Below are 17,163 nucleotides of genomic sequence, written 5' to 3' on the forward strand. Positions count from 1 at the left end.
CATACAGGAGCAGCGCTGTCACCCCTCTCATACAGGAGCAGCGCTGTCACCCCTCATACAGGAGTAGTGCTATCACCCCTCATACAGGAGCAGTGAAGTCATCCCTCATACAGGAGCAGCGCTGTCACCCCTCATACAGGAGCAGCGCTGTCACCCCTCATACAGGAGCAGCGCTGTCACCCCTCACACAGGAGCAGCACTATCACCCCTCATACAGGAGCAGCGCTGTCACCCCTCATACAGGAGCAGCGCTGTCACCCCTCATACAGGAGCAGCGCTGTCACCCCTCATACAGGAGCAGCGCTGTCACCCCTCATACAGGAGCAGCGCTGTCACCCCTCATACAGGAGCAGCGCTGTCACCCCTCATACAGGAGCAGTGCTGTCACCCCTCATACAGGAGCAGTGCTGTCACCCCTCATACAGGAGCAGTGCTGTCACCTCTCATACAGGAGAAGTGCTGTCATCCCTCATACAGGAGCAGCGCTGTCATCCCTCATACAGGAGCAGCGCTGTCACCCCTCATACAGGAGCAGCGCTGTCACCTCTCATACAGGAGCAGCGCTGTCACCCCTCATACAGGAGCAGCGCTGTCACCTCTCATACAGGAGCAGCGCTGTCACCTCTCACACAGGAGCAGCGCTGTCACCCCTCATACAGGAGCAGCGCTGTCACCTCTCATACAGGAGCAGCGCTGTCACCCCTCTCATACAGGAGCAGCGCTGTCACCCCTCATACAGGAGTAGTGCTATCACCCCTCATACAGGAGCAGTGAAGTCATCCCTCATACAGGAGCAGCGCTGTCACCCCTCATACAGGAGCAGTGCTGTCACCCCTCATACAGGAGCAGCGCTGTCACCCCTCACACAGGAGCAGCACTATCACCCCTCATACAGGAGCAGCGCTGTCACCCCTCATACAGGAGCAGCGCTGTCACCCCTCATACAGGAGCAGCGCTGTCACCCCTCATACAGGAGCAGCGCTGTCACCCCTCATACAGGAGCAGCGCTGTCACCCCTCATACAGGAGCAGCGCTGTCACCCCTCATACAGGAGCAGCGCTGTCACCCCTCATACAGGAGCAGTGCTGTCACCCCTCATACAGGAGCAGTGCTGTCACCCCTCATACAGGAGCAGCGCTGTCACCTCTCATACAGGAGAAGTGCTGTCATCCCTCATACAGGAGCAGCGCTGTCATCCCTCATACAGGAGCAGCGCTGTCACCCCTCATACAGGAGCAGCGCTGTCACCTCTCATACAGGAGCAGCGCTGTCACCCCTCATACAGGAGCAGCGCTGTCACCTCTCATACAGGAGCAGCGCTGTCACCCCTCATACAGGAGCAGCGCTGTCACCTCTCATACAGGAGCAGTGCTGTCACCCCTCTCATACAGGAGCAGCGCTGTCACCCCTCATACAGGAGTAGTGCTATCACCCCTCATACAGGAGCAGTGAAGTCATCCCTCATACAGGAGCAGCGCTGTCACCCATCACATACAGGAGCAGCGCTGTCACCCCTCATACAGGAGTAGCGCTATCACCCCTCATACAGGAGCAGTGAAGTCATCCCTCATACAGGAGCAGCGCTGTCACCCATCACATACAGGAGCAGCGCTGTCACCCCTCATACAGGAGCAGCGCTGTCACCCCTCATACAGGAGCAGCGCTGTCACCCCTCATACAGGAGCAGCGCTGTCACCCCTCATACAGGAGCAGCGCTGTCACCCCTCACACAGGAGCAGCGCTGTCACCCCTCATACAGGAGCAGAGCTGTCACCCCTCATACAGGAGCAGTGCTGTCACCCCTCATACAGGAGCAGCGCTGTCACCCCTCATACAGGAGCAGCGCTGTCACCCCTCACACAGGAGCAGCGCTGTCACCCCTCATACAGGAGCAGAGCTGTCACCCCTCATACAGGAGCAGGGCTGTCACCCCTCACACAGGAGCAGCGCTGTCACCCCTCTCATACAGGAGCAGCGCTGATACACCTCACACAGGAGCAGCGCTGTCACCCCTCTCATACAGGAGCAGTGCTGTCACCCCTCATACAGGAGCAGTGCTGTCACCCCTCACACAGGAGCAGCGCTGTCACCCCTCACACAGGAGCAGAGCTGTCACCTCTCATACAGGAGCAACGCTGTCACCTCTCTCACACAGGAGCAGTGCTGTCACCTCTCACACAGGAGCAGCGCTGTCACCTCTCATACAGGAGCAGTGCTGTCACCCCTCATACAGGAGCAGCGCTGTCACCCCTCATACAGGAGCAGCGCTGTCACCTCTCACACAGGAGCAGCGCTGTCACCTCTCACACAGGAGCAGTGCTGTCACCCCTCTCATACAGGAGCAGTGCTGTTACCCCTCATACAGGAGCAGCGCTGTCACCCCTCATACAGGAGCAGTGCTGTCACCCCTCACACAGGAGCAGCACTGTCACCCCTCATACAGGAGCAGCGCTGTCACCCCTCACACAGGAGCAGCGCTGTCACCCCTCATACAGGAGCAGAGCTGTCACCCCTCATACAGGAGCAGGGCTGTCACCCCTCATACAGGAGCAGAGCTGTCACCCCTCATACAGGAGCAGGGCTGTCACCCCTCACTCAGGAGCAGAGCTGTCACCCCTCACACAGGAGCAGAGCTGTCACCTCTCTCACACAGGAGCAGTGCTGTCACCTCTCACACAGGAGCAGCGCTGTCACCTCTCATACAGGAGCAGTGCTGTCACCCCTCATACAGGAGCAGCGCTGTCACCCCTCATACAGGAGCAGCGCTGTCACCCCTCTCATACAGGAGCAGCGCTGTCACCTCTCATACAGGAGCAGTGCTGCCACCCCTCATACAGGAGCAGCGCTGTCACCTCTCACACAGGAGCAGCGCTGTCACCTCTCACACAGGAGCAGCGCTGTCACCTCTCACACAGGAGCAGTGCTGCCACCCCTCATACAGGAGCAGCGCTGTCACCCCTCATACAGGAGTAGTGCTGTCACCCCTCACACAGGAGCAGCGCTGTCACCCCTCATACAGGAGAAGTGCTGTCACCCCTCACACAGGAGCAGCGCTGTCACCTCTCACACAGAAGCAGCGCTGTCACCCCTCATACAGGAGCAGTGCTGTCACCCCTCATACAGGAGCAGCGCTGTCACCCCTCTCATACAGGAGCAGCGCTGTCCCCCCTGTCACACAGGAGCAGTGCTGTCACACCTCATACAGGAGCAGTGCTGTCACCCTTCATACAGGAGCAGCGCTGTCACCCCTCATACAGGAGTAGCGCTGTCACCCCTCTCATACAGGAGCAGCGCTGTCACCCCTCATACAGGAGCAGCGCTGTCACCCCTCATACAGGAGTAGCGCTGTCACCCCTAATACAGGAGTAGCGCTGTCACCCCTCTCATACAGGAGCAGTGCTGTCACCCCTCATACAGGAGCAGTGCTGTCACCTCTCATACAGGAGCAGCGCTGTCACCCCTCATACAGGAGTAGCGCTGTCACCCCTCTCATACAGGAGCAGCGCTGTCACCCCTTATACAGGAGTAGCGCTGTCACCCCTCTCATACAGGAGCAGCGCTGTCACCCCTCTCATACAGGAGCAGCGCTGTCACCCCTCATACAGGAGCAGTGCTGTCACCCCTCATACAGGAGCAGTGCTGTCACCCCTCATACAGGAGTAGCGCTGTCACCCCTCTCATACAGGAGCAGTGCTGTCACCCCTCATACAGGAGCAGTGCTGTCACCCCTCATACAGGAGTAGCGCTGTCACCCCTCTCATACAGGAGCAGTGCTGTTACCCCTCATACAGGAGCAGTGCTGTCACCCCTCATACAGGAGTAGCGCTGTCACCTCTCATACAGGAGCAGTGCTGTCACCCCTCATACAGGAGTAGCGCTGTCACCCCTCATACAGGAGCAGTGCTGTCACCCCTCATACAGGAGCAGTGCTGTCACCCCTCATACAGGAGCAGTGCTGTCACCTCTCATACAGGAGCAGTGCTGTCACCTCTCATACACGAGCAGCGCTGTCTCCTCTCATACAGGAGCAGTGCTGTCACCCCTCATACAGGAGTAGCGCTGTCACCTCTCATACAGGAGCAGTGCTGTCACCCCTCATACAGGAGTAGCGCTGTCACCTCTCATACAGGAGCAGTGCTGTCACCCCTCATACAGGAGCAGTGCTGTCACCTCTCATACAGGAGCAGCGCTGTCACCTCTCATACAGGAGTAGTGCTGTCACCCCTCATACAGGAGCAGTGCTGTCACCCCTCATACAGGAGCAGCGCTGTCACCCCTCACACAGGAGCAGCGCTGTCACCTCTCTCACACAGGAGCAGTGCTGTCACCTCACACAGGAGCAGCGCTGTCACCTCTCATACAGGAGCAGTGCTGTCACCCCTCATACAGGAGCAGTGCTGTCACCCCACATACAGGAGCCGCGCTGTCCCCCCTGTCACACAGGAGCAGCGCTGTCACTCCTCATACAGGAGCAGTGCTGTCACCTCTCATACAGGAGCAGTGCTGTCACCCCTCATACAGGAACAGTGCTATCACCCCTCATACAGGAGCAGTGCTGTCAACCCTCATACAGGAGCAGCGCTGTCACCTCTCATACAGGAGAAGTGCTGTCACCCCTCACACAGGAGCAGCGCTGTCACCTCTCACACAGGAGCAGCGCTGTCACCCCTCACACAGGAGCAGCGCTGTCACCTCTCACACAGGAGCAGTGCTGTCACCTCTCACACAGGAGCAGCGCTGTCACCTCTCATACAGGAGCAGTGCTGTCACCCCTCATACAGGAGCAGCGCTGTCACCCCTCATACAGGAGCCGCGCTGTCCCCCCTGTCACACAGGAGCAGCGCTGTCACTCCTCATACAGGAGCAGTGCTGTCACCTCTCATACAGGAGCAGTGCTGTCACCCCTCATACAGGAGCAGTGCTGTCACCCCTCATACAGGAGCAGTGCTGTCACCCCTCATACAGGAGCAGCGCTGTCAACCCTCATACAGGAGCAGTGCTGTCACCCCTCTCATACAGGAGCAGCGCTGTCACCTCTCATACAGGAGAAGTGCTGTCATCCCTCACACAGGAGCAGCGCTGTCACCCCTCATACAGGAGCAGTGAAGTCATCCCTCATACAGGAGCAGCGCTGTCACCCATCACATACAGGAGCAGCGCTGTCACCTCTCATACAGGAGAAGTGCTGTCATCCCTCACACAGGAGCAGCGCTGTCACCCCTCATACAGGAGCAGTGAAGTCATCCCTCACACAGGAGCAGCGCTGTCACCTCTCACACAGGAGCAGCGCTTTCACCTCTCATACAGGAGCAGTGCTGTCACCCCTCTCATACAGGAGCAGCGCTGTCACCTCTCATACAGGAGAAGTGCTGTCATCCCTCACACAGGAGCAGCGCTGTCACCCCTCATACAGGAGCAGTGAAGTCATCCCTCACACAGGAGCAGCGCTGTCACCTCTCACACAGGAGCAGCGCTGTCACCCCTCATACAGGAGCAGCGCTTTCACCTCTCACACAGGAGCAGTGCTGTCACCCCTCTCATACAGGAGCAGTGCTGTCACCCCTCATACAGGAGCAGCGCTGTCACCCCTCTCATACAGGAGCAGCGCTGTCCCCCCTGTCACACAGGAGCAGTGCTGTCACACCTCATACAGGAGCAGCGCTGTCACCCTTCATACAGGAGCAGCGCTGTCACCCCTCATACAGGAGTAGCGCTGTCACCCCTCTCATACAGGAGCAGCGCTGTCACCCCTCATACAGGAGCAGCGCTGTCACCTCTCATACAGGAGTAGCGCTGTCACCCCTCTCATACAGGAGCAGTGCTGTCACCCATCATACAGGAGCAGTGCTGTCACCTCTCATACAGGAGAAGTGCTGTCACCTCTCACACAGGAGCAGCGCTGTCACCACTCATACAGGAGTAGCGCTGTCACCCCTCTCATACAGGAGCAGCGCTGTCACCCCTCTCATACAGGAGCAGCGCTGTCACCCCTCATACAGGAGTAGCGCTGTCACCCCTCTCATACAGGAGAAGTGCTGTCACCCCTCATACAGGAGCAGCGCTGTCACCCCTCATACAGGAGCAGCGCTGTCACCCCTCATACAGGAGCCGTGCTGTCACCCCTTATACAGGAGTAGCGCTGTCACCCCTCTCATACAGGAGCAGCGCTGTCACCCCTCTCATACAGGAGCAGCGCTGTCACCCCTCATACAGGAGCAGTGCTGTCACCCCTCATACAGGAGCAGCGCTGTCACCCCTCATACAGGAGCAGCGCTGTCACCTCTCATACAGGAGTAGCGCTGTCACCCCTCTCATACAGGAGCAGTGCTGTCACCCATCATACAGGAGCAGTGCTGTCACCTCTCATACAGGAGAAGTGCTGTCACCTCTCACACAGGAGCAGCGCTGTCACCACTCATACAGGAGTAGCGCTATCACCCCTCTCATACAGGAGCAGCGCTGTCACCCCTCTCATACAGGAGCAGCGCTGTCACCCCTCATACAGGAGTAGCGCTGTCACCCCTCTCATACAGGAGAAGTGCTGTCACCCCTCATACAGGAGCAGTGCTGTCACCTCTCCTACAGGAGCAGCGCTGTCACCCCTCACACAGGAGCAGCGCTGTCACCCCTCATACAGGAGCAGCGCTGTCACCCCTCATACAGGAGCAGTGCTGTCACCCCTCATACAGGAGTAGCGCTGTCACCCCTCTCATACAGGAGCAGTGCTGTCACCCCTCATACAGGAGCAGTGCTGTCACCCCTCATACAGGAGTAGCGCTGTCACCCCTCTCATACAGGAGCAGTGCTGTCACCCCTCATACAGGAGTAGCGCTGTCACCCCTCATACAGGAGCAGCGCTGTCACCTCTCATACAGGAGCAGCGCTGTCACCTCTCATACAGGAGCAGCGCTGTCACACTGGGATGGCATTAAGGAGCATTCTACTTTTTAATGGTTGCGTTACAATCTGTATAAAATGTTGAGCCGCCATATAAATCGTTTTCTTTACTTTTGCTGATTTGGAGCCATACAGTATGTAAGAAATATTCTCTATTCACACCCAAAGTGAAAATGGAAATTCTGCTGGGCCAGTTTTGGACTGTGTAGCTGTCACCTGAGCTCCCACAATGCACTGCTCACAGGTAACAGGAAACCAGCAGAATGGTAAATTTAGCTTAAAGGGTACCCCCGATTCTGGCTGGCCCTTTCACCGTTATATCATTGGGGTTCCCATTAATAATAAAATCATATGAAATATCATAAAACAGCAAAGGATTTATACAGGAGATGAACCCTTGGCAAAGTGGTGGAATGTTTTCCAGTGGAGTTCTCCTTTAAATATCTGTTTCAAGTATAACCCTATTATTGAGATTAAGCTCTTTAGCTGCGACTCCGTAGTATCCTGCAAGCCCACCCCATCCCAAAAGACCCCCAACTAGACCCCTGTCCTATCTCACCAGTAGTGGACACTGTAAATTGGGCAGGACTTGGGCCACTACTGGGCCACCCTGGATTAAGGGTCAGCATTTGTCTTGCAGCGGAGAAGAAGGAGCTGAGTCTAGTGAAGGAGAACCTCTGGCAGCTTCTGGACACAGAGGAACTCCGCAGAAAACCTGGAAGAAGTGAATGGCTGGAGAGCTATCAGCGCCACCTGCAGGATCTGGGCGTATCTACAACAATGCAGTGCAGGGCCATGCTGCTCCAACTGTGGGCCACACAGGTAAGAGGCAACCACGGTCCATGGCAGGGGCTCCAAAATCAGCTAATAATGACCGGAAATGCACAATAATGAAGCTCATGGACATCAGGAATAACAGAAGCGAAACACGACTGGTCCATCTGGGACACAGTTCAGCTCCAGCAGCCACTGACCCCGAATCTATGACCGTGGCAAAATATAAGATCCCGTGCGGAAAATTATAATATGCACGGTCTATTATTTTCTAGGTATAATATCCAGTGTGTATAATTACCCGGTATAATATCCAGTGTGTATAATTACCCGGTATAATATCCAGTATGTATAATTACCCGGTATAATATCCAGTATGTATAATTACCCGGTATAATATCCAGTATGTATAATTACCCGGTATAATATCCAGTATGTATAATTACCCGGTATAATATCCAGTATGTATAATTACCCGGTATAATATCCAGTATGTATAATTACCCGGTATAATATCCAGTATGTATAATTACCCGGTATAATATCCAGTGTGTATAATTACCCGGTATAATATCCAGTATGTATAATTACCCGGTATAATATCCAGTATGTATAATTACCCAGTATAATATCCAGTATGTATAATTACCCGGTATAATATCCAGTATGTATAATTACCCGGTATAATATCCAGTATGTATAATTACCCGGTATAATATCCAGTATGTATAATTACCCAGTATAATATCCAGTATGTATAATTACCCAGTATAATATCCAGTATGTATAATTACCCGGTATAATATCCAGTGTGTATAATTACCCGGTATAATATCCAGTATGTATAATTACCCAGTATAATATCCAGTATGTATAATTACCCGGTATAATATCCAGTATGTATAATTACCCGGTATAATATCCAGTATGTATAATTACCCGGTATAATATCCAGTATGTATAATTACCCGGTATAATATCCAGTATGTATAATTACCCGGTATAATATCCAGTATGTATAATTACCCGGTATAATATCCAGTATGTATAATCCAGTGTTTTTATTTACCTATTATAATATTAGTTGTATAAATCCCCGGTATAATATCCAGTGTGTATAATTACCCGGTATAATATCCAGTATGTATAATTACCCGGTATAATATCCAGTATGTATAATTACCCAGTATAATATCCAGTATGTATAATTACCCAGTATAATATCCAGTGTGTATAATTACCCAGTATAATATCCAGTATGTATAATTACCCAGTATAATATCCAGTATGTATAATTACCCGGTATAATATCCAGTATGTATAATTACCCAGTATAATATCCAGTATGTATAATTACCCAGTATAATATCCAGTATGTATAATTACCCGGTATAATATCCAGTATGTATAATTACCCAGTATAATATCCAGTATGTATAATTACCCAGTATAATATCCAGTATGTATAATTACCCGGTATAATATCCAGTGTGTATAATTACCCGGTATAATATCCAGTATGTATAATTACCCAGTATAATATCCAGTAAGTATAATTACCCAGTATAATATCCAGTATGTATAATTACCCGGTATAATATCCAGTATGTATAATTACCCGGTATAATATCCAGTATGTATAATTACCCGGTATAATATCCAGTATGTATAATTACCCGGTATAATATCCAGTATGTATAATTACCCGGTATAATATCCAGTATGTATAATTACCCGGTATAATATCCAGTATGTATAATCCAGTGTTTTTATTTACCTATTATAATATTAGTTGTATAAATCCCCGGTATAATATCCAGTGTGTATAATTACCCGGTATAATATCCAGTATGTATAATTACCCGGTATAATATCCAGTATGTATAATTACCCGGTATAATATCCAGTATGTATAATTACCCAGTATAATATCCAGTATGTATAATTACCCAGTATAATATCCAGTGTGTATAATTACCCAGTATAATATCCAGTATGTATAATTACCCAGTATAATATCCAGTATGTATAATTACCCGGTATAATATCCAGTATGTATAATTACCCAGTATAATATCCAGTATGTATAATTACCCAGTATAATATCCAGTATGTATAATTACCCGGTATAATATCCAGTATGTATAATTACCCAGTATAATATCCAGTATGTATAATTACCCAGTATAATATCCAGTATGTATAATTACCCGGTATAATATCCAGTGTGTATAATTACCCGGTATAATATCCAGTATGTATAATTACCCAGTATAATATCCAGTATGTATAATTACCCAGTATAATATCCAGTATGTATAATTACCCGGTATAATATCCAGTATGTATAATTACCCGGTATAATATCCAGTATGTATAATTACCCGGTATAATATCCAGCGTTTTTATTTACCTATTATAATATTAGTTGTATAAATCCCCGGTATAATATCCAGTGTTTATTTAGCTCGTCTAATATCCATTCTTGTATTACCCGGTAGTGGGTATTATTACCGAGCTCTCACCTCCCATATTTCTTTGTAGGGTAACGTCGGCCCTGCCGCCTTTTGGCTCCTCCTCTTTCTTCTGAAGAACCCCGAGGCCATGTCAGCCGTTCACACTGAACTGGAGAAGTTGCTGCGCGGCCGGAGGGATGAGATGGACATCAGTCAGGAGATGCTGGACAGCGCCATTGTCTTCAGTGAGTGGACGGTGCCTGGCCCCTCCCCTCTGACACGATGGCTCCTCCCCTGTATACACCCAAAAGTATAGTCCTAGCATAGCCCTAGCCTAAAATCAGGGGAGACAATATGAAGGTGCACCCCCACCTCCAAGAAGCCCCACAGTGGGGAGTGGGCACCAGTGCTCTGACGGCTTGTGGTACAATAAATATTCAATGCAACGTATGGAGACCTCCTGCACTGAGATGTCAGGCCCAAAGCCTAAGGCTGCACTACTGAGACATTATTGTGCCCCATTCTTTCTGTCAGGTGCAGTGTTGTCATGCATCCAGTCTGACCAGAATAGTGACATGGGTATTGTGGACATTGATGTGGATGGTAACTCAGTAGTGCAGCCTCCGACTCACCCTGGGAGGAGACTCTGACCTCCTTTCTTCTATCCAGTCTGATTGGCTGCTGGAGACATTAGACATACGTCGTTCTCTGGATCACTCACCTCAGTTTGGTGGCGGAGATCACGATGTATTCGCTGCATCCCATTCTGTTGATAAATCCATAATGCAGAGGTCCTGCTCCCCCAAAATAGAGACGGCCCAAAAATGACACATAATAAAACCCACTGACTCCACAAGTCAAAGAGTGACGCCTGCAGGACACCTAAACGAGGGCAGGAGTCCTGCAGACCTGTGGCCACTCCTCCGTTGGGGGTTGCAGGGACTGAAGATAAGAGTGTTTTTCCCCCAGTGACCCCGACACTTGTGACCCTCACAAAATGAGGACAATCGGCCACGTGGGCAACGGGGTCACACACCCAGACACATTGTGTAGAAACGGCGTCAGTTTGAGATGGAGAGAACCCGTCTATGACACGTCTAGTTATCTTGGCACAAGTAACGGCAGGACACGTAAGCCACAATAGCGCCACGTCGCACCCCACGCCCTTATATAATAATATACAAGGTGAAGGCATGAAGTACCAGGCAGATGACTCGTAATATGCCAAGACACGTGTGCTCTTTCCAGACAGCGCCTTAGAAGAGAGCCTGCGCCTGACTGCCGCTCCCTTCGTCACGCGAGAAGTACTGGCTGAACTTCCCCTAAAGATGGCGGATGGCAGAGAATACACCCTAAGGAGGGGGGACAGACTCTGCCTCTTCCCCTATGTCAGTCCACAGATGGACCCAGAGATCCACCAGGAACCACAGGTAACCGCTCTCCAACTTACACATTATAGAGAGGAGTGAGACCTCCCGCAATAGGGAGCTTCATCCACCTACCCCTATAGACTCATGGCCAGTCCTGCTGATGGTCCCCACATTCCTACCTAGTCAAGAATTTGGGACCAGTTGCACGAGTTATTTGCTCCCGCCCGGGTCTTCACATGACATTTTTGCCCGTGGCACCCAGTGTGTGGCAGGCTGCAGGGTCCCGGGTGTATACTCTGACGTCTCTGGGAGATTCGGGAGATAATGTTTGTTCTCTCCTCGCAGATGTTCCAGTTTGACAGATTTCTCAATGTGGACGGTTCTCAGAAGAAGGAGTTCTACAAGGCTGGAAGAAGACTCAGGCACTTCAGCATGCCGTGGGGCGCAGGCAGGAACATATGTGTGGGGAGATTCCACGCAGTCAACAGCATTAAACTGTAAGGAAACATTTGATGGTATTCTGTCCCCCACCGGCACCCCAGGCCTCATCCATCAGTATAGAAAAATATTTATCAGACAGTTATACCGAAGCCTCCAACACAACCTATGAGGGGGATGCACCGTCTCCACACGTTACTATTCTGCACCTTCCCGCCACCTTAACTCCACCCAAGTTACAGCGGTGCCTCTCGCCAAAAGGTTTCCACAAGGGTTCACATAACGTCACCCAGAGGCGTAACTAGAAGCTTCAGGGTCTTAATCCAAAATCTGACCCAGGGCCCCTCACCTACTATGTGCCACATAATGCTGGTTTCTTCTTATGTGGCAGAAGAACCGTCCTAACTAAAAGCACCGCCATGACTAAGAGCAACACCCCTACTAAAAGCACCACCATAACGAAGATCACCGCCCCCACTAAGATCACCACCGTGACTAAGAACACCGCCCCCACTAACAGCACCGCCCCCACAAAGAGCACCACCCCCACTAACAGCACCGCCCCCACTAAGAGAACCGCCCCCACTAACAGCAACGCCCCCACTAAGAGCACCGCCCCAACTAACAGCACCGCCCCCACTAAGAGCACCGCCCCCACAAAGAGCACCGCCCCCACAAAGAGCACCACCCCCACTAAGAGCACCGCCCCTACTAAAAGAACCACCATAACGAAGAGCACCGCCCCCACTAAAAGCACCGCCCCCACTAAGATCACCGCCCCGACTAACAGCCCCACCGTGACTAAGATCACCGCCCCCACTAACAGCACCGCCCCCACTAAGAGCACCGCCCCCACAAAGAGCACCGCCCCCACTAATGGCACCACCGTGACTAAGATCACCGCCCCCACTAACAGCACCGCCCCCACTAAGAGCACCGCCCCCACAAAGAGCACCGCCCCCACTAAGATCACCACCGTGACTAAGAGCACCGCCCCCACTAACAGCACCGCCCCCACTAAGAGCACCGCCCCCACTAAGAGCACCGCCCCAACTAACAGCACCGCCCCCACTAAGAGCACCGCCCCCACAAAGAGCACCGCCCCCACAAAGAGCACCACCCCCACTAAGAGCACCGCCCCTACTAAAAGAACCACCATAACGAAGAGCACCGCCCCCACTAAAAGCACCGCCCCCACTAAGATCACCGCCCCGACTAACAGCCCCACCGTGACTAAGATCACCGCCCCCACTAACAGCACCGCCCCCACTAAGAGCACCGCCCCCACAAAGAGCACCGCCCCCACTAATGGCACCACCGTGACTAAGATCACCGCCCCCACTAACAGCACCGCCCCCACTAAGAGCACCGCCCCCACAAAGAGCACCGCCCCCACTAAGATCACCACCGTGACTAAGAGCACCGCCCCCACTAACAGCACCGCCCCCACTAAGAGCACCGCCCCCACAAAGAGCACCGCCCCCACTAAGAGCACCGCCCTGACTAAGATCACCACCGTAACTAAGAGCACCGCCCCCACAAAGAGCACCGCCCTCACTAAGAGCACCGCCCCCACTAAGAGCACCGCCCCCACTAAGAGCACCGCCCCCACTAGGAGCACCGCCCCCACTAAGAGCACCGCCCCCACAAAGAGCACCGCCCTCACTAAGAGCACCACCCCCACTAAGAGCACCGCCCCCACTAAGAGCACCGCCCCCACTAAGAGCACCGCCCCCACTAAGTATGCCACCGGTCATGGGACTTGTTCTACACATTTTATTACATGTTTGTTGAGTCGTTTGCGTCTGATAATTGTGTTTTCTGCTGTGAAGAACTTGTACACGATGGGGCAGATTTACTGAGCTGTGTAAGATTTAGGCCAGATTCACACGAGCGTGTTCGGTCCATGATATACGGTCCATGTGTCGGCCACATTTCCCGTGCTGAAGACAGTGCAGGGAGCCGGGCTCCTAGCATCATAGTTATCTATCATCATAGGTGTCACTGCCTGTCCGCGGAACTGCTGTCCCGTCCTGAAAACATGATTACAGATGACTATGACACTAGGATCCCGGCTCCCTGCACGGTCATCAGCACGGGAAATGTGGCCGACATACGGACCGTATATCATGGACCGAACACGCTTGTCTGAATCCGGCTTTAGACAGAATAAACTAAGACCTGGCTGTCTGATTAGGTGCAGAATTTGTCACAGTGGCGAAAGCTGTATGATCAATTCGGTGCGTCAAATTTTTCTAGACTGTCTTCTCTTCCTTATTTTAACTTTGGCACATTTTTGTAACACATTTTAGATGCAAACACAGTAGTAAATCTGCCCTTTTGAGCGCTCTATAAGTTTGCCGCAGTTTTGAACATTCCGCCATCCGCTCCCTCATCCACGTGACCGCAGGGAACTTCCACTTACAGCGGCTTCTTCCTTTATCAGGTTTGTTTGGCTCATGCTCCTCAATTTTGAATTTGAACTGAAAAACCCAGAAGAGAAGCTGCCACAGTTTGACCGAAGCCGATATGGATTTGGGGTTGTCCAACCAGAAGGTGATGTGGTCTTTCGATACCGAAGGCTGCAGTATCCGGGAATCTAGTCAGTCACAAGCACATGAGAAGTTCCCGTCTGATCAAGATGGCCATCACTAAACAAGACACCAGCCCACCATCCTCCGCCACCACCAGTAGTAATATTGTCAGTCTGGACAGCGGAGCCGGCGTGTTGATCGTGTATATGGGAAGAGCATCATGGGGGATATTCCATGACGTATATTTACGTATGGTTCATGAGGTGGTCGCGCGTCTCCAATGAGGGTTACCCCGCAGCCGCCCATTGGATTATTCCCCCTTGTATTGTCAATGACAGAAAGCTGGAGCCAATAAAGTACATTCACACCTCGTCTCTGCTATGTCTTCTCTATTTCTTTGCTGCATCTTTACTATGTCTGAAGAGGACGGCAGGCGCCCAGCTGCAGATCTTCTTGACAGGTGACTTTCCGGGGGACTCTGAGATGCGATGGTTTTGTACAAACTTCACCCAATGCAGAAGATTCCGCCACTTGTCCCGGCGGGTGTTGGTGACGGCATGGAGGGATCGTTCCAGGATTTGTTTGATCCATTCGGTTTGTTTAAAAAAATGATGTGTTGGGGCTAGAAAAGTGGAAAATCTCCTTGAAGAATAATTGAGCTAAATAATGGGCTGTAGGTCGCCCAGACCGTGGTACAAAGTCACCCATCTTAGAGAAACCGTCCATGATGACCCAGATGGTGAATCCTTTGGTCTCAGGAAGGTCCATTATGTGCCGGTTGTGAGGCTCTTCTTGTACACGGGGCAGACACTTTTGCTCATCATCTGATACACTCGGGGCTGGTGTGAGGATGGCACTTGACTGCACCCCCTGGTTCTCCCATGTCCAGCACCATCTGTCTGCACTCAGCTCCTCTCCAGCCCCACAAGCTATCATAGGAACGAGCCTTCTGATATATGACCATACATGCACTGATCACATAGAGGCAGTGACCTCCCTGGCAGCGTGGCGCACTGATCACATAAAGGCAGTGACCTCCCTGGCAGCGTGGCGCACTGATCACATAGAGGCAGTGACCTCCTTGCCAGCATGGCGCAGTGATCACATAGAGGCAGTGACCTCCCTGGCAGCGTGGCGCAGTGATCACATAGAGGCAGTGACCTCCCTGCCAGCGTGGCGCAGTGATCACATAGAGGCAGTGACCTCCCTGCCAGCGTGGCGCAGTGATCACATAGAGACAGTGACCTCCCTGGCAGCGTGGCGCAGTGATCACATAGAGGCAGTGACCTCCCTGCCAGCGTGGCGCAGTGATCACATAGAGGCAGTGACCTCCCTGGCAGCGTGGCGCAGTGATCACATAGAGGCAGTGACCTCCCTAGCAGAGTGGCGCAGTGATCACATAGAGGCAGTGACCTCCCTGGCAGCGTGGCGCAGTGATCACATAGAGGCAGTGACCTCCCTGGCAGCGTGGCGCACTGATCACATAAAGGCAGTGACCTCCCTGGCAGCGTGGCGCACTGATCACATAGAGGCAGTGACCTCCCTGGCAGCGTGGCGCAGTGATCACATAGAGGCAGTGACCTCCTTGCCAGCATGGCGCAGTGATCACATAGAGGCAGTGACCTCCCTGGCAGCGTGGCGCAGTGATCACATAGAGGCAGTGACCTCCCTGCCAGCGTGGCGCAGTGATCACATAGAGGCAGTGACCTCCCTGCCAGCGTGGCGCAGTGATCACATAGAGACAGTGACCTCCCTGGCAGCGTGGCGCAGTGATCACATAGAGGCAGTGACCTCCCTGCCAGCGTGGCGCAGTGATCACATAGAGGCAGTGACCTCCCTGGCAGCGTGGCGCAGTGATCACATAGAGGCAGTGACCTCCCTAGCAGAGTGGCGCAGTGATCACATAGAGGCAGTGACCTCCCTGGCAGCCTGGCGCAGTGATCACATAGAGGCAGTGACCTCCCTGGCAGCATGGCGCACATCACATAGAGGCAGTGACCTCCCTGGCAGCGTGGCGCACTGATCACATAGAGGCAGTGACCTCCCTAGCAGCGTGGCGCAGTGATCACATAGAGGCAGTGACCTCACTGGCAGCGTGGCGCACTGATCACATAGAGGCAGTGACCTCCCTGCCAGCGTGGCGCAGTGATCACATAGAGGCAGTGACCTCCCTGGCAGCGTGGCGCACTGATCACATAGAGGCAGTGACCTCCCTAGCAGCGTGGCGCAGTGATCACATAGAGGCAGTGACCTCCCTGGCAGCCTGGCGCAGTGATCACATAGAGGCAGTGACCTCCCTGGCAGCGTGGCGCACTGATCACATAGAGGCAGTGACCTCCCTGGCAGCGTGGCGCACTGATCACATAGAGGCAGTGACCTCCCTGGCAGCGTGGCGCACTGATCACATAGAGGCAGTGACCTCCCTGGCAGCGTGGCGCACTGATCACATAGAGGCAGTGACCTCCCTGGCAGCGTGGCACAGTGATAACATAGAGGCAGTGACCTCCCTGGCAGCGTGGCGCACATCACATAGAGGCAGTGACCTCCCTGGCAGCGTGGCGCAGTGATAACATAGAGGCAGTGACCTCCCTGGCAGCGTGGTGCACTGATGACATAGATAGAGGCAGTGACCTCCCTGCAGCGTGGCGCACTGATCACATAGAGGCAGCGACCTCCCTGGCAGCATCGCGCACT

At 52.7% G+C, this 17,163-nt stretch overlaps 1 protein-coding gene across 1 annotated transcript in view; it reads left to right on the forward strand.

Moving 5' to 3' along the window:
• The window catches only part of PTGIS (prostaglandin I2 synthase), a 30,067-nt gene extending 15,254 nt beyond the window's left edge, over positions 1–14,813 (forward strand). Inside the window, exons 5-9 of the mRNA XM_075846918.1 lie at positions 7,538–7,719; positions 10,216–10,372; positions 11,376–11,557; positions 11,843–11,994; positions 14,382–14,813. Coding sequence (XP_075703033.1) covers positions 7,538–7,719; positions 10,216–10,372; positions 11,376–11,557; positions 11,843–11,994; positions 14,382–14,538 — 830 coding nt within the window. The 3' untranslated portion in view covers positions 14,539–14,813. The remainder of the gene's footprint in view (positions 1–7,537; positions 7,720–10,215; positions 10,373–11,375; positions 11,558–11,842; positions 11,995–14,381) is intronic.
• Positions 14,814–17,163: the final 2,350 nt, after the last annotated feature.

The sequence above is a fragment of the Rhinoderma darwinii genome, chromosome 13 (assembly GCF_050947455.1).
Source record: "Rhinoderma darwinii isolate aRhiDar2 chromosome 13, aRhiDar2.hap1, whole genome shotgun sequence".
Lineage (NCBI taxonomy): Eukaryota > Metazoa > Chordata > Amphibia > Anura > Rhinodermatidae > Rhinoderma > Rhinoderma darwinii.